This window comes from Corella eumyota, chromosome 1, assembly GCF_963082875.1.
Source record: "Corella eumyota chromosome 1, kaCorEumy4.1, whole genome shotgun sequence".
Classification (NCBI taxonomy): domain Eukaryota; kingdom Metazoa; phylum Chordata; class Ascidiacea; order Phlebobranchia; family Corellidae; genus Corella; species Corella eumyota.
In genome coordinates, this window is record NC_137490.1 from 4,785,426 (window position 1) to 4,803,902 (window position 18,477).

An 18,477-nucleotide genomic window follows, 5' to 3' on the forward strand; every position below is an offset into this window, starting at 1 on the left:
ACAACCGATAAGCCTTTGAAGTAATCAAATTCTCTTAAGTAAACCTAAAGGCATTCTTGTACGTGCTAAATGATCGATTTTACCAACTTTACCACCCATCACTTTCTATTACTGTCAATTTCGGCTATTCAGTAGTTAGGGTAGGATCTTGTAATCTTATGTTAAAAAGCGAACGATTTTTGTAAATAAACAGAATCGAACAAAAAAATTCGTTACATAAATTTTAATTTGTCAATGGTGTTTTACAATTTTATTTCAAACGATTTAATAAATCGATTTCAACTTAGTTTTCTATTAAAACTCGCATAACACGACTGCCTTTGCGAAATCTTTCCGTTTTTGCGATCGAAAACCATTTTTAATTACATTTGAAAAGGTGTCGGTTGAAAAATGTTACTTGTCAGTGGGTTTTTCTTTTAGTAAAAATCGTTTTTTTTTTTTTGGCGAAAGATGTGTTCACTCGTCATTGATGTGCGATCACAAATTTTGTAACAAAGAGCTCAAAGCCAGCGAACAAAGGATCGTGGACAGTGTCTCCACAAACCAACGCCTGCAATGCAAATTCACGAAGGTGTCTGAACAACTAAAATAGTTTTTGTCATGTTAATTAAGCCGCAGATTACATATAAATGCAGCTGGAGAGTTTAATAATAAGATATCTCTTAGTACGCCGCGACAAATTCCTAAAATTTCTCTTTTTTTAAATAGAAAGTTTTTGCGCTGTTTACAAAAATTTTTCGGCGCCATTGTGTTATATATTTGTCACTATGGGCAAATTAACAGGTTAGTTCTGTGATATTTCTACGTAAATATGTCAATCATCGGTAAAGTAATCACAGCAGACGTTCTGGTATATTTATCGTTTCGTAGCAAAATAAATAAAGTCGAATTTCGCGAACAATTGCCTTAGGATAAGTTTCGTTACATTTTTAATGAACCTAACCTTAATTTATTTCATGCTACATCTAAGTTTCACTTAACACTCAAATTTAAGTTTTTAAAACCCTGCATTTTTGCAAAAACTAAATTAACAAATTATTCAAAACAATTTCTTAAAATCTACATTTATACTAAGCATTCGTAAATTACCATTAACCAATTTTCTAATTACATTATTGCAGAAATATATTGATTGTATTTAACCTAATCCGAAAACGTGGTTAGCTAAGCCTTGCGCCGTGTTTAAACTAACCTAGTATTATAATAACTTTACTCCACTTCAATTGGTGATTTTCGTATCGTTATATTGACTGTAATTATTTGCGCCGGGGATTATTATTAATCGTTTCGATTCGGAGGTCCTTGTGATTTTAACCTGCATTGTAGTGGACGCATCTCACTCATTGAAGTAGAATTTATCGATTTTTGATAAAGCTTTGGGTACAGCGACGTAAACAATTAAATAACATCCGTCATAATATCTGTCTGATGACGTCATTTTATCAATCACGTGACCCATACGTCCCAGAACACTACACCAAGACAGCAAATGTCATATAATATAGAGCAATGTATTTTAGTTAATAACACTTTACATAAGTTTAGTTTTGTCTTTACACTTTGCATGATATGTAATAGTAATATAATCAAGCCTGCATATTATAAAGATGCGAGTATATCGTATTACAAGCGCCTAAAATAAGGTTTTCGTGGACAGAGCGTACACCAATTCCAGACGTCAATCCTAATTTCCGCTCCATTAAGGTACAAGTCTTCCGGCTTCAGATGCATGACGTCGCCATAGGCAAGAAAACATCGTGATGTAATTCGCATCTCTTTTGAATTAAGAGCGTACGACCATAGGTTGAAATTTGAGATCATACCGACAAATTGTTCACTAAAAAATAAAGTTATAACTTGTAAACCATTCAAAAAAAGGCAGATCAAGCAAATAGTAACATTTAATTAAATAACATAAAACAATGTTGTCGTACTGAGATTGGAAGCAACCACCAACACAGTCCTGCTTAGCTCCCAGAACTAAGTTTCCACCCGGTCTGATCACGTGTTCTTTTGCAAGATCAGTGGTACGTGATACTTCGTATCCATTAACATATACTACAGACTCTCCGGTGGAGCTTTGCCAGTTAATGCAAAGATAATTCCACACTTTCTGTGGAAAGGGTCTCATTTTACCTGCAATATACCATTTATTAGCAAATTAGGTAAGTTTCAACAAGGTTGTACAAATTGTGCTTTTGTATATTTCCGTACCACATACCAATAAACACTTCTCCATTTATCTTGAATCGAAATCCTGATCTCGAATTCATCTGAAACAAGATTTCATCATCCTCGCCAGGCACAGCGTAGCTGAACAGTGCTGCATGCTGTAGTCTAACAATATCAGATACAAATATATTTTACACTTACTTGATATACACTTCAATATAACCAAAAATAGTTACCGCTGGGCACTGTTAAGCCAAATACAAGCAGTCATAGCAGTTAGACTTGGAAAAGGAATTTGAACCTGAGTCCATTGTTCACTGCGTCTCCAGGCAGGATAAAAAATTGTGTAAGTTTCAGTAAAGCAACCTTATAAAAAGTGAAAGAAAAACTTAAATGGTAGAAATCAGAAAATTAAAAATACGAGGATGTAAAATAAAAAATACCCTTTTCAACTTGTAAAACTTTTCTTGTGGTGACTTCTGGTGTTAAAGAAATGGTTGTTGTAGGTTGGTAAGTTGTTGTTGTTGGCTGGTATGTTGTAGATGGATCTTCGGTTGTTGTGGTTAGTTGTGTTGTTATTGTAGTTGATTCTGTGGTGGTTGTGGTTGGTTCTGTAGTGGTCGTGGTTGGTTCTGGTGTTGTTGTAGTTAGTTGTGTTGTTGTTGTGGTTGATTCTGCTGTGGTTGTGGTTGATTCTGGTGTTGTTGTGGTTGGTTCTGTAGTAGTTGTAGTTGGTTCGGTAGTAGTCGTGGTTGGTTGCGCTGTTGTTGTGGTTGGTACTGTAGTGGTTGTTGTTGGTTCTGTAGTGGTTGTAGTTGGTTCTGTAGTGGTTGTGGTTGGTTCCGTAGTAGTCGTGGTTGGTTGCGTTGTTGTTGTGGTTGGTACTGTAGTGGTTGTTGTAGGTTCTGTAGTGGTTGTAGTTGGTTCTGGTGTTGTTGTGGTTGGTTCTGGTGTTGTTGTGGTTGGTTCTGGTGTTGTTGTGGTTGGTACTGTGGTGGTCGTGGTTGGTTCTGTGGTGGTTGTTGTTGGTTCTTTGGTGGTTGTTGTTGGTTCTGTGGTAGTTGTGGTTGGTTCTGGTGTTGTTGTGGTTGGTTCTGGTGTTGTTGTGGTGGTCGTGGTTGGTTCTGTAGTAGTTGTAGATGGTTCTGTGATGGTTGTAGTTGGTTCTGTGGTGGTTGGTTGCGTTGTTGTTGTGGTTGGTACTGTAGTAGTTGTTGTTGGTTCTGATGTGGTTGTAGTTGGTTCTGGTCTTGTTGTGGTTGGTTCTGGTGTTGTTGTTGTTGATACTGTGGTGGTCGTGGTTGGTTCTGTGGTGGTTGTTGTTGGTTCTGTGGTGGTTGTTGTTGGTTCGGTGGTAGTTGGTTCTGGTGTTGTTGTAGTTGGTTCTGTGGTAGTTGTGGTTGGTTCTGCTGTTGTTGTGGTTGGTTCTGTGGTAGTTGTGGTTGGTTCTGTGGTGGTTGTTGTTAATTCAGTGGTGGTTGTAGTTGGTTCTGATGTTGTTGTAGTTGGTTCTGTGGTAGTTGTGGTTGGTTCTGTGGTAGTTGTGATTGGTTCTGGTGTTGTTGTGGTTGGTTCTGGTGTTGTTGTGGTTGGTTCTGGTGTTGTTGTGGTTGGTTCTGTTGTAGTTGTGGTTGGTTCTGTGGTAGTTGTGGTTGGTTCTGGTGTTGTTGTGGTTGGTTCTGTGGTAGTTGTGGTTGGTTCTGATGTTGTTGTAGTTGGTTCTGTGGTAGTTGTGGTTGGTTCTGGTGTAGTAGTCGTGGTTGTTGTTGTGGTTGTTGTCGTGGTGGTAGTTGTAGGTGCGGGTGTTGTGTCTGATCAACACATAACATTTATTTTATAAAAAAAAAATTTACTGATGTATACTTCAAAAAAAAAGTTGAATCTTTGTTTTTACCTGGTGGAGGAAGTAATCCAATTATAGGTTCCGGACTTCGAGTCAAATGTTCTCCTGTTCAAACAAATTTAAATTATTGTGTGAAATTTAATACTTTTACTAAAATGAAACGCGTTATTTTGGTCTATCACGTTCATTTTTACCTTCTTCTTGAGTAACAGTAACATCGACAGGCCTATCAGATTGCGATATCAAAGATAAAAACAAAGTAATTTGTTGTCTTCCATCTGGCCCAGTTACAACAGCTGTTGCTGTTTCGTTACGTAGTGGCCAGCCCGCGCCCAAGTCGAAGGGATTAAAATACACCTCACCAAAGTCGTCAGTTATTCCTAAAACAAAATCTCGAAGGGCCTACATAAAAATTTAAAAGGTTACAAAAAGATGTTTGAGAAAACTTCTAAAAATTGTCTTACTTCATTAGGATCAGTAACATAAGTAGAACCAAGCAAAACTAATGATCCGTCGTCTGTTTCAAGTCGCAGTGTTATACCTTCATCAGAGACCAATATTTTTAAGTGTTTTTCTTCTCTGGGCAAAAACGTGCCTAAAAAAATCTATGCTGTATTGTGTGTCGAATGTTTAGAAAATTTGTAATACTAGTTAAAATAATTTAATTTCAAATACAAACCACGAAAGGTACGTTGGTCGATTGGCCACAAAGCAGCCTCTGAACATGTTCTTGTTTGAAGAACCGACTGTACAAATTCAAGTCCCCTGTTCAACAATAAAAAAAAAAAATTAAAAATTGGTATGTAAAATCGTATCATCCATTTGATAAATGTAACACATTATGAATGAAATTTAAAAATTTACCTGAAATTCGCAATTTCGAAAACGTGAGTCGATTCTCTACCACTAGCGATTGTTATCAGTTCGTCTTTGTCTACAACATCAGTTACTCCCACGGCAAAAACATTAATTCCAGAGAGATGAGCTCGCTCCGAAGCGCCTAAATTAAAAAATGTAAGTTTTACACAGGTAAATGTAGCGAAAAATTGCTTAATGATAAATAGTAGAAAGTTGAAGCAATCCCCAAGAATAACTTTAATTATGACATATTTTTATTAGTTCTATCTATTTCAAAATAATGTTCGATTGAAATCTTTATAGATAAAAGGTTAGCTAGAAAAAACCCAAACGTTTAAATGAGCCTTTCACTTTAAATCAACAAACAATGCATAATTACGGATAACGCTATCGTGGCTCTGGCCGTCCGTAACCACAATCAAGATACGAGGTACCAGGTCCCGCCTCGGTCGGGCACCACGCGCAACAGTAAACATGCGCTCGAAAATAACTTTCAAAGCTTCCCCGGTAAGTGTGGTCCCGCCTTTGTATTGCACCCTGAAATGTAATAGTTGCTTTAATTTGTGCTAATTTAAGCTGTCTGGTGCATGATTAGTTTTTTAATACGTGGAATTAGGTTGGTGGCGTACCAACTTGATTAAACCTCAAAACATGCAAAAGTTTATTGGCTAACCCATAATCGTGTTTTGATAATGATAATTGAAATTATTTTAGTTAATTAATCTGCAAAATCGTTTTATCAGTTTAAAGATCTTGTTTGGAATTTAAATATCACAATATATTAATAGAAATTAATTAAACAAGTCTCAACGAATCATGTAATGTCATGTTTGTGTGATTAAGTCAATTGACGCCTAACAATAACATTAAGATCTTATCTGTATTGAGAATGGTAAACAATGAAAACATTGATATTATCTCTTGTGTTTTAACTCCCACCTTCGAATAGCTCTAAGTAATGATCTTCTTGTAAAATGTTCACGTAGGAAGAACTCAACTCTAGTTGTTCCAGAATATTGCGCCATTCCTACTCGAGCCCCATTTCTGTTAATCTGAAAAAAAACAAAAAAAAACATGGAACTTAGTCATTTAGAATCATATTCATTTATGTTTTATTGAATTTTATAAATTTTGTGGGGCCGTGTTTTCAATTAAGCCTAGATTGTTGGACCATGTTTTCAATTAAGCCTAGTTTTAAAATATTCAATTGCAATGAAAATTCAAGTAGACGGAAATTTGGAATAAAATAAAACTTTTTACCGTTAATGGTTCAATAATCCCCTCAACAAAATTCATCGCTCTTCTGAAATTAGCAATACCCACGCTCCCACTACCATCCATTAAAAACACGAGGTCAACTTTGCTCACGGAACAAGCTAAAAATTTTAATTAAAAATGTTAATTACTAAACATGTCTATAGTTTCGCAATTTTAATAGGCAAAACCGGATCATCTTCTTTAAGTATTCACCACGAGATGTTAAAAAAGATAAGATACACGTGTTCCTATTGTGTATGTAGGATTAAAAATCTTAGTGCCTAAATGTAGGTGAAACTATCACAAAGCAAATCAGTTTGTTAATCGTAATTGTTTCCAATAACGCAACAATAGCAATTTAGATGATACAATTTTTTTTCGGTAAATAATTCTAGACGATGCAAAATTTGTAACAACAAATACTTACTATCATTTAATTCTTGATTCTCTATCTCGTCAATAAACGTGATGTTGGTCGCATTTCTAGTCGTTCTTACACCAAAACTGAAATCTCGATCTCTGTTGTAAAAGTGTTGAATCCAAATCAAAGCCTGTTCGTTGATCGCGTTTGGAAGTTCGGGATAGATAAGAGCAAGAAACAGGCGAGCTGCTAGGCCGGAATAGAATGGTTTTCTGAGGTCGAACCACCTGGTTTTGTGCCATTGTATCCCAAACGATCGAGATATTCCTTGATGCTTCACAAAAATATAAAAATTGTGAAACTTTAAATTAAAAAGAACTGTTACAGGGTTATTTTTATCAGGCACTTGGTATATGACAAAATAAATGAGATTTTTAGTCTTATATATTTTTTATTTTTTTATGTTTTAATATACAGAAATTTGTTAAAAGATGGGTATTAGCTTATTTTAGTCTTATGCCTTAGTTAAAAATAACGTATAACATAATTCCATACAAACAAATAAGGAAGCCGTTTTAGTGCATTACTTAGTTAGATAAAATCAATTTACCTCAGCACTAAGAAAACTGGATTTGGTGGCATTGTAGATGTTTTCATCCACTCCCCATATTCCACCATAATAATAAGGATCATATGTTCCAGGCATTGTACCTAGAAAACAGGTTATGTACCCAAGTTACTTTTGATAACATACAGTTAAAAAAAATATGAATTTAATTGTGATTTTTTAATTGCAAACAACGATGAGTTAGTTACCGTCCCATGTCTGTACGTAAGCAAGTCGACGGATCAGCAGAAAGTCGTTTGTAAAAATTTCGGAAACATCCAACTTTTGCACAACAGCCTTCACAACATCACTACCTGTATAAGGGTGGATAAACAAGTGTTAAAAACACAACACACCCTTGGGCTAAGACAAGTATACAATATCAACCATATTACTTTATAATTGGCGTGTATTAAAAACCATGCCTCAAAAGTTCAAAACAAAATTAAAGTTGGCCTATTAAAAATATATAGGCTTAAGATCTAAATTTACAGTTTATAATAATACAGCAACTTCACTAGCAAAAGTTACCGAGTACATAGTTATCCGTAATTTACTGCTTTAAAAATAAACATATTGAAATTGATATATCGTTGTATTTCGCAAAACACGTTTATTTAGATTTTTTTTTCAATTGGTTTGAGTTTATAAGGTATATAAGTAATAAAATAATTAATTAAACGTTAACTTACCCCGTGCTGTTGGCCATAAAGTATAATCTACAGGTCCCTCGAAGAAAAATACAGACTGGACAACGTTATAATTGCATATGAAAACAACAAATATAGATTTATACAATAAAAACCAATCCATGGCGTAAGCTTTCAAAACCTAAAAATATATGCATTTTAACTGTTTATATTTGTTGTTTGTTAAAACTAATAACAACCCTATTATTGTAAACAATATTTTACCCTTTATATTATAATATTTTTTTTGAATTTCAAGCTAACGTCTTGATAACCGAAGGTATGTCTGAAAATAGTAAAAAAGATAATTTTCATCACGTTTAAATACTAGTTTCTTGCCACTGGATGGCAATCGAGCGCACCCCATTGTATTAAGATACACATGCGTTATTTGCCCTTAAGCACAAAACTTCAAGACATATTACATAACATAAAAACGATTAAAATTTTTAAATCTATTTGAATAATAAAGGAAAAATTTTAAATTCGGTGAACTCCGGTAACCCGGAAATGATAGTTAGTTGTGAGAGTCTAAGTTGAATCGACTACCTATTATAAGTAAGATCGTGCCAAGCCTGATAGTTCACGAGTTTTCTATTCCAGAAATCCAGGAGAACGATGATAAATTAAGATGACTTTAGGCGTTTAGGTAATTGCGCTAGCTTATGTCTGGTGACATTTCAATATCAAGATTAAAAATAAAACAGAATCTGTTCCAAGAATTCCTAGAATTAATTATCAATTATAATCACAATCAACTATTTTGGTATTTATTGCCTTTATGTATTAAAAAAATACCCTGTTTTTATTTTTAGATATATATCTATTGGTTTTATTTTAGATATTAAAATTTCAATTAACATTTTATATATTTATTTTAATTTTTAGAAAAATAGGTAACAAGTTTGGTATAAATTAACATTATAAAGACATGATGATACCATAGCGGTAAACATAACCGAAAAATTAAAGTTTGCATTGTAAAGGTTTATAATTAGATTCCATTCAACTCTTAAAAATAGAAATAACATTAAAATATAAAGCACTTTAAATAAATGGCAATGCTGTTTTGTTCTATTGAAAACTCATACACAATTATGTAAGAAAACGTATGTTTCAAAATGGATTGCTTATAACAAAAGCTTGATCTTAAAAGAAAAAACAAAGTAATAAATATATAACAACAGCAAATGCTTAGAAGAAAAATATGCAGCAATATACGATTAACCTTTGAAGAAACAAATGCAATAGCAGAAATAAAAAAAAACACAAGATAAATATCACTTGATTTTCTGATACATCCCGGATTTCTAAACACAAATAATAAAACAACGACAACAACAACAAAAAAACAAACAACGGAACTGGATTGTGCAAAATACATTTAAAACAAAATGAAACAAGACAGAACGATACTTCGCCTTCTTTCGTAGTAGAAAATCGACAAGATAAAAACAAAAACATTTAAATATCGGCAAGAAAAAGATATGATAGGACAAAAAAAAAACGAAAAAATAATTTTGATACACAAGTTTTTTTTAGATATAGTACGGAAATAAGAGAACTTTCAACTGTATAGAAATAGGCTAACTCACACAAAAATAAATAAAGAAAAATGTAACAAAAGTCACTAATAGTACAAAGAGTTATGGTATATTAATGTTGAAGTGTTAAGGTATTTATAATGTTGAATTATCTCTTTGTTTATTGCTGGGCAGTTTTCAATATTACAACACTTCACAATGAAGAGAAAAAAAGTTGTTCGATTTAGTTTTTGACGTTAGGGGACATTACATAACAGTGTAAAAAATTTCCAAAGATAGAAAAAAGGCCTAGCGTCACGTGGTGAAATTAGGATTGTTAGAAAATGATGATTTTAATTTTTGCGCTAAATCGTTCGTATTTAAAACGTCAAATACATTTTTGCGAAATTTTTTTCTTTTTCGTCGTATTTTGTTGAGACGTCGACTGACCGACGACTTAAAATTGTTAATTTCGTTTTCATTGCGGTCGACAGAGGTCGCCAAAGAGGCGGACCGGTGAATAGACCGACTAGTTCTTTTTTGTCTCTTTTCTTTCCTGCGATTTCGGCGTTTTCGACACTTTTTGCTCTTACATTTTTTCTTGTTTTTCTTCTTTTTGCGTTTTTTCTTTTTTGATTTTCTGCGATGACATTTTGAACCTAAACAACAATAATAGTTAATATCTCGACCCATTTAAAAAAACTGTATAAAAATTAGACAAAGTAACATATCTTATTAATCCGTACCTTTTTTGCACTCCTTGCCGCTAGATGGCGTGGTAAAGCTGACAACAGTTTCGTCGGATAGAGCGTTAATTAACTTGTCGTCTGCGTTTCTGCGCAAAAACTGCGTTTTCTTACTTAGGTCTGAAGTTTTGAATAGTTTTCTTGAAGGCTTTCCGTTGTATAGCAGAGCCAAGTAATTTCCATGCGTTTCTGACTGAAAAGCGTCGTAACGAAAAAATTCTCGAAAATTGGTGTTCAAATCGTATCGAAAGTTGGTGTTTATATCGTTGGAGTCAGTCTGCAATCAAAATAGAGCGTAAGTTTAAAAGGCAAAATTTCAACATAGCTTCAATCCATGCAGCGGTCAAATTGGTATTTACGCGAATTGAATATCAAATACGTCATCGGGCAAAGTCGTTTGTTGTTTCTTTAATGGTTAACCGCACTTTAAACATTACCGCTTTTAATAACTCAAATACTTCCGCCATATGTTTCGAATTTCCAGTAGACTACGTCAAAGCGTCAATCAAGTCGTATATAGGGGGTATAAATTATGTTTAAACGACTTTGGGGGACACCTGGGCATAAACAGAAAAATTCGCGGGAATCGGAATTTCAAAAGCCCGATAACGATCGTTAGGCAATTTTGAGCAAGCGTTGTGTATAAACAGGCTCGTGCAGTAACTCGTGCAAAAACAGGCTCGTTTATGTTTACAACCGAGCCAACTTACCGTAGCGTACAGGCTCCCGTTATCACGCATGGCCAAGTAGAGATTGGTTTTTTCTCCTTTGATCTTCACAATCAGCCCATGTCTGCTGTCGACCGATGTGATCCGTACGATGCCTGCAAGACAAAAAACAACTTTAGGTTATCAGATGAATGTCACCCGCAAGTAAGAGTCGCGTGCGCAAAACCATTAATGCAAAGTTGTTGTTGACCCATGTTTGCTGGGCTATAACGTATACTTATAAGTGGCATCTACACATTAACCAATGCTTAACTAACGGAAATTAATTCCGCATCCGATGTCGTTGAAATAAATAGCGTTTGTATTTGCTTCCATTATGCAGCGACGCAATCATGCCAGAGCCCACTTGTCAATCGAGCGCTAAAGAATAAAGGTCAAGTGCAAAGTCGACGACCTTAGTTTAACATGAACAGGTGTATACTGTCGGCATTGTGTTCAAAACAAATTCAGGAGAATGGAATACGCTCGGCCGCGCTAGTTGCATGTTGTTGTGTGTGCCGACAAAATGGGCAGTTGTGATGCAACGAGGCGCTGCGAGCTAATTAGCGACGAGCCGTTTACAAGTAGCATGAGAAAGTTGGCTGGCTTGATATCACACAACCGCAATGACCACGACCAAACGGAAACTGATATCTAGCGACATCGCGTTTTCCCTTTTGATTTGTTTGGGCTGGGGGGTTGAATACGTGTGTGGTATAGGGACCATAGTAACTAGGCCGCGATTGAAGCCTAGACTTTGGCATCAATTCGTGTTATTGCAAGGGACCTAAATCCGATTGGATCTCACGGTACGACGCCAACAACGCTTGCCTTTGTCATGGCAAATTGACCGTTTAATGTTAAGAACACACAGCCGTTTAATCAGTAACAGAACGACAATCACCCAATAAATTTTTGAACAAATCAAAAGAAAAAAAATTGATTAACAAATATATCGTGATAAGTTACAATTCAAAAGGTGGGGCGGCAATTATTAATAACTTGATTAACTGAAAACGAATTCCATTGCCTTTAATTTACGCTCAATATAAAATAACTGATCCGTTAAGCATACTTGTACACGTAACACCAATTAGCGGACCTTACGTCAAGCATTGAACTCGATCCATCAGTAATACTAAACATGTTTAATAAAATCGATTTCCGATTCTGAATCGAGATTCGAATTTGATCCCTACTCGAGCCGCGTTCGCTCCGGCGCATAAAATCGTCATCTGTTTATTGGGGAAAGACAAAGAAGGCCGCGCTCTCCAGTTTTGGATAGTGCAAGAAATTTTAATTTCGAGTGCTATCTGACTTTAGTGTTAATTGCCTACGAGTGCACAGCGGGCAGGTGATGGTGCGGTTTGTGCGTCATTGGTATGCTGCAACAATGGGGGCGGGGACGTGAGAAATAAAGGGGATTGATTAAGCCGTGTACTCCCGTGTTCGAAACTCGTCTGAAGTACCCGGGAATGATGGGCTTCGAGTTATCGTTATTATTAATGTTTGTGAGCACTTAGGTTCGCTTTCAACGGCGATTTTTGCGATGTTTATTTTAACGTATCAATTCATAAATTTAATGGAGTTATGTTAAGAGATGTCGAAGTGCCACACAAACAAATAAACAAGCCGCATTCAAGTCCTTCAGCTACCTTGTGCACAGTTCTAACCACCCTCCATGTAATTTAATAATAACTTATAATTATGTACTTAACACTAACTATGCAGATTTTTAACCCGCTTGTGTATATATTCTATATTGTAATGTGTGTTGTTAAACAAGCTGATCTCCCAAAAAGCAAATTACCAATAACATAATTAATACTAAATTGACGGGTGTTTTAAATAGAAACAAGTATAAAATGATTGACGTGTCGTGTCGCCCATAAGTAGTTGTACCATTAGAGTTCATTTTGTGTAGGTTAATATATAAGCAAAGTGTTTCGAAATTGTAATCGACAATAGTTATTCGTTTCCTCTATTTAATATAACGTGTAAGGCGTTAACGCTAATTGATAGACGCTATAGAAAATAACCTTAACACCTGTTTTCAACCCTTATCGTATTCCAAATTAAGCCACCCTGTCGACAGAAACAGATGCTGAAGGAAATTAACCCGAAGTGTGATTAGATTTTATAAACCACAAGAATATTACCTAAATTACTTTAGATAGGATCAAATGACACATAGCATCACCGTGTTTGCATAAGAATATCAAAGTGTTATCGCGGTTTCAAATCAAATGCCTTTAGTTTAATGTTTGTTATGCAACATGCAGGGAAATGCCGTGTAATTATTTTAAGTGATCTTTATTGCGATAATGCCTCAACTTTACATTTTTTCGCGCATTTTTCGAAACGTTATAAAAACGAATCACCCATTAACGGCGGGATGTACTTAGGGCTTATACATTTCTTATAAAGGCTATGTAAATAACGTATTTCTCCGAATATAATAATGTTGTTTTAATGTAGTTGTTACGGTAGCCAACCACATAAATTTTTACTTTTTATTCTGGACATAAAAATACTTTTCGCGATATATCAAATAAATTTATCGCCTTCACCTGAACTAGTCTACTGGGCAACGTCAAAATAAATATAAGCACTGCGAATGTTGTAGTTACCCGCGATGTTAGAACGCCGAAATTTTAATCGGTTTATATTAATCTTTTCTCTTTTTATTTTCGGCATAATACTTTAATGCTTCAAGCCAGTTACTCAACAAACATGATTTATATATAACCGCATACGTTATCGTAAACTAGTTCAGGTATTCCGATGTGGTTAAAAAAAGTGAGCACCAACAAACAAAAAAATACAAATTCTTGCCACATTAAAAACGAAATTAATTTTTTTTTTAGTTTAATTAGAAATAAGTAAAATTAATTATAAAGCAGTTTGAATACTTACAATATACATCCAAGTCTCTTGTTCCGCGTACAACTCCATTCGGTAAAATTTGCAGCGACGTTCCGCCATGTTTATTGTAGATTGTAACCAGTTTTCGACTGGGGCTTACTCCGCCTTCGATACTCTCCGCCGGCATCGAAATAATGGCGTCCTCACTTTCAAAAATGGGTTTTGGAAGTCGGGTATTTTTTCTGTGCCCACGTTTACGACCTCGCTTTTTAGGAGGAGTCGGAGTCGTCAGCGGGGCCATCGATTTTAAAAGATCTGCCCACGATAAAGGAGGAGCGCCACTGTTCCTCTTAACAGGAGCACCGCGTCGTTTATGCTGATTAGAAGACAAGTCCTTAAAGCATCGCACGAGTTGAGGATTCCTGGTCACAAGTTCGTTGGAAAGAACATCGTCCATTGTTAGCGAGTCCACTGGTCTTTGTTTAGCGATATCGTACAACAACTTGCGGAGGGCCTCGAGGTCTTGACAGTCAATTACATGGTGTGGACTGTCGGTAAGTGGCAGTGAGGCCACCGTTGTTACATCGGCATGTATCCGCGTGCCGTTGCGGTCCCTGCGGCCTAATTCTATTCCATTAGCAGAGTATTGATCAGTATCCAAATCCTGGTTGGAAAAATCCGGAACTAATCGCGGTGCTTTGGTTAGCGATGACGTCACGCCGCCTCGTCCGCGGGGGAATTGCACAACGCCGGCGTCAGCATTTTTGACCCTCGTTTCAATCGAGTAGAGTTCGACATTGTTGTGCGACAAAGATTCTTCTTCTGCAAAAAGGTCGAATTCGGGCGAAGGTAGAAAAATGTTCGAAACAGGAAGAAAGTCGTGTCCGATAATGTCGTTCGACCTTAAGCTTCGAGTTCTGCGATCGCGGGAACGTTTTGGAGCGCGAAACTTTCTGTACTCGAAAAAATCTGAGACCGAGCCGTGCTCGCGAAAATATTGACTTCGAAAAATCATATTTCGTCGAAAACGATCGTTCGTAAAAAATCGACTCCCACTAATAAACGGATGTCCGTTTTTATGTCCATTTTTATGCTGTAAATAGTTTCTCGTATGCCATCTTTTAGATACTCCTTTACTTCTTCGATGGCGTTCGAATTTGTTCGAATGTTCGTGTAAATGTCCCAGCTTGGCAGACAAAACAACATGTAACGCCCAAAGCAAAATCCAAGCCATACAGTACTTTGAAATCGCCTTTTCCATCTTGCAAGCTCTAATCCAATAATATGAAAGTTCACATAAAAACCTATAACGTACTTTGTATCGTATAAACTTAATCAATGCTCATGGTTAAAGCACTGTGCAGCAACAACAGGCTTGAGGCAATCTGGCTGGAACACAAAATTCAAACGGTTAAGGTCTCTTATGAGCTCTATATTTATTTTTTCATAATATTTTAGTGAGCTGGTGTCATAACAAAGTTACGACTGCATTGATTAGTCCCGCTCGTTCGCAGGTATGCTGTAACCAAAATGTCACGATTAAACACCGCAAAAATACTTCGCGAGACTATTTATTTAGGACTGGCGCGGAAAATATGTTTAAAGGCTGGTTAAATGTCGTTCTAGAGGGTAAAATGTTAAGCACATACAGATGGGAAATTTTTTTTTTTGGCAAATATTATTTTGAAATTTTAAGACACTCGCAAACTAATTGTGAATTATAAAATTCAATACTATTAATGTAAACTTAAGTTACCCAAACCTCTTATAAGGATAGATTAGTTTGCCAAACCAAATACTGAATAATTTTTACTCTGCGAAGTTTCGTCACCGATGCGGCGAAAAACAAATTACGAAACGCTCTCTGGTTTTTTCGGTTTTACCTAAGGTTCCGTGCGGTAATAAACAAAAAAGCCGTATTCTTTATCGCGCCATAGACTAATTTGCTGAATAATTGGAAGCGTTTTTTCGTTCAGTTTTCGCGGAAAGTTTTCCTTTGTTTTTTCCATACCGTTGACCTCACTAACCGCGCTCTCTATTGTAACCAATATGGAGAAAACTGAGAATAAATCGAAAATGGACTTTGCGACGCCTTCAACGGTTTAAAATTACGATATAGGCCATTGATATTGTAACTAAAAGTCAATCGCGTGTTGCCAAACGTTTCATTTTAATCGAATTTGTGATTTCGGACGATTTTACGCTCCATTTTTGGCGGCTTTTTCGACACGTCATTTCGCGTATATGTTATCTTAGGATATTATAACGCACGTTAAATAGAAAACTTCCGTTATTCTCTTTGTTAGAATGGAATGTGTGGCATTTCACTACTTAGTACAACGACTATTCCTAGAAATCTATCAACGAGTTTACATGACTTGTTCTTTTATCTTGTAGTTTTTGTATTTTCGCGCCGTGAGTAATTCGATAAGGGAGAAAATGTTTATTTTTTTGCTACGACATTTTAAAATTTTCTCTTGAAATTTTTAACAATATCGCGGAATCGTAAAATAGGAACAAATAGATTTTCTTACTAACATTAGACTCGTGTTAAACATTAACACGCGCGTTATAAACAAACTTCACTTCGCACTTACTCATAATTTAAAGTACGTAAACCTGTATACCAAGTAATATAACGTTAACTAAACTATTAAAACTACGTTCTACGATTACTTACCCGTATTAAGTAAACGCACTTTTACAGGCTCTCTTTTACTGCTTAACGCTAACTTGAAATATAACTTGTACTGTTCTATCTAATAATGCAGGCTCTATGACAACGCGGACAGCTCTTATCACGCAATATAGCTCAGAAGAAAGAAAATTAAGTTCAAACCATGTATTAACTCTGACAGGTAATTTTCAGGTTTTCAATTTCCGATTCAATGTAATCAATGGCAACCTGAACAACTCCAAATAAACAGTAGCGGTACTATTACGTCATAAGAGTGCATGGCAAACAATGGGTTTTATTTCGACTTCTTGCCCACACGTTAAAGTTGTCATTCAAAGCACCGCTCGCCAACTTTAATTCGGAATCGCACCACGTGTATACACACACGGCTGACGAGCTTGTGTATTTGTGTTGTTAAACGGTGTGTAAATAGCATTAGAGCAAACCGCGACAATAATACAAAAAGATTGGCAAACTACCAACTCTACTGAAGGTACGATAATAAAACAATGTTTACTAAACAACTTTCCTCGAAATGTGTAGTAGAGCAGATGTTGCTAACCACTTTGTTTCAGCCCACTTGTTTTTTTACAAATTTAAATTGATTGGCTCTGAAATGTCATTAGTCACAGCTGCATAAGTTTTTTAACACAACAAAAACATAAACTTTTGTTTGTTATCTAATCTTCAGTGATTTTACTGAGACTTTCCAAATACAAAAATCTTTTAAACTTATTAACAAATATGTGAGCCTATGGCATTAGGCGCTTGAAACAACGCCTTTTTTAGCTTAACACGTAGTATTTCTACTAAATACCTAAAAGTAAATTTACAGACAGAACATTTCCTTAAGTAGAGCCCTAGCTATTGTTGCGCGAACTCTCTGACTAAACGTCAACTCTAAACCAGTTCCCTCAACTGGTATGCACCTGCGAGCAAAGAAATATTGTATTTGCTTGCCCACGCCGCCATATAACCGTCAAACAATTGCTCAAGTAAACATATAGAAACGTACTCGCGTGCCACTCTTATTATCACCTATTAACGCTTCAACTCAATTCAAAAACGCCTCTTGCGTAAATTTTAGCCTGACATTTTGACGTAAAGTCCAAAACGTCAACAAACATCCATTTTTAGTAACAAACAAATTTTTCCACGCCCGATGCTGAAACAACATTTTTTAATTTCGAAACACCTTCATTGTGTAAACACAGTGTCGTGTGTACAGGCTAAAAATATAACCACATCAACGTTAAGTCTATTGCGTAAAGGTCACTTCACTTTAAAATCGAGGTCATTTACCAAAATCAAACGACGATTGCTAACGAGCTGAGTTCATTATATCCGCCTTCTTATCACTTGTGCAAACCCGAACGTCAATAAAACGTTGTGGGTTGACGCAGGTACGAATCCAAAAACTATGCGACGTGATAGTCAATCAGTCATAGTTCAGGTTGCTGCCACACCACGATTGAACTTGATAAGATTCAAGGCTAAAAAAACTATTGTAGACGCGTCAGTCGCACTGCTCAAACAAAACTAACAAACAAACCGTTTGACAACAAGCGGGGGATTGATTGAGAAAATCTGCTCTCCATTCTTTTGAAGCACGCGGCCCTACCCTGCATAACACACTTTGTTCTAAATAGAAGGCGGGATTGCCGCATTCCTACCGCTTTTTGTATTAAAACTATGCTTAAGCCCAAATTATCGGAAAAACTGCCGTCACTATAGTTTTAATTGTACTCAGTAACTATGGCGTGTATTCATCGCTGTACGCTAGTTCGCGACTGGTGGTTCTTAGCCTTAGTCAGAATGCCTCGCACCTGACGAAAGTAATTTTTCACATTTTCCACGCTTGAACATTTGTACGATTAAACCGCAGACGCTCGAAATGCGTTATTGTTATTCCGAGCCAATAACCAACTGACGTGAGAAATCGAAAGTTTACTTAGCGCCGTTTGATCGCAAGCAACACGCCCCGACATTTACGCTTTAGCCCTGCACGAACCTTTCTCGTATAGCGACTTGTTATGATTATTGCCTTTCATGTTTTGTTGTTGCCAGTGGATCTTTTGTATCCGCTGGTTTTTTCTCGCATCCGCTAAAAACACACACAAGCGACGCGCTTTAAAAGAAGGAGGGGAAATCAAATCTAACTTGTCGGCCACT

The 18,477-nt window shown here is 36.1% G+C and overlaps 2 protein-coding genes across 3 annotated transcripts; both read right to left on the reverse strand.

Moving 5' to 3' along the window:
- Positions 1 to 1,492: 1,492 nt before the first annotated feature.
- On the reverse strand, positions 1,493 to 7,922 carry LOC145763812 (uncharacterized). Of its 2 annotated transcripts, none has more exons than XM_082575341.1 (17): positions 7,791 to 7,922; positions 7,308 to 7,412; positions 7,102 to 7,202; positions 6,558 to 6,825; positions 6,134 to 6,249; positions 5,813 to 5,925; positions 5,253 to 5,410; positions 4,880 to 5,015; positions 4,695 to 4,780; positions 4,480 to 4,610; positions 4,210 to 4,417; positions 4,067 to 4,120; positions 2,616 to 3,983; positions 2,409 to 2,538; positions 2,222 to 2,337; positions 1,935 to 2,136; positions 1,493 to 1,837 (listed from the first exon to the last, which is right to left on the reverse strand). In XM_082575341.1, the coding sequence occupies exons 1-17, from the start codon at positions 7,909 to 7,911 to the stop codon at positions 1,624 to 1,626; spliced, it is 3,627 nt and encodes a 1,208-aa protein (XP_082431467.1). In that variant the 5' UTR covers positions 7,912 to 7,922; the 3' UTR covers positions 1,493 to 1,623. The 2 variants fall into 2 exon arrangements, with proteins under 2 accessions (XP_082431467.1, XP_082431468.1); XM_082575342.1 differs by having other exon boundaries at positions 7,308 to 7,408; positions 7,791 to 7,839.
- A 751-nt stretch (positions 7,923 to 8,673) lies between these two features.
- Positions 8,674 to 18,411, reverse strand: LOC145763819 (uncharacterized). Its single transcript, XM_082575352.1, has 4 exons — positions 13,680 to 18,411; positions 10,767 to 10,879; positions 10,057 to 10,333; positions 8,674 to 9,969 (listed from the first exon to the last, which is right to left on the reverse strand). Exons 1-4 carry the CDS (start codon positions 14,887 to 14,889, stop codon positions 9,626 to 9,628), a joined length of 1,944 nt encoding a protein of 647 aa, XP_082431478.1. The 5' UTR covers positions 14,890 to 18,411; the 3' UTR covers positions 8,674 to 9,625.
- Between the last annotated feature and the right edge of the window lie 66 nt (positions 18,412 to 18,477).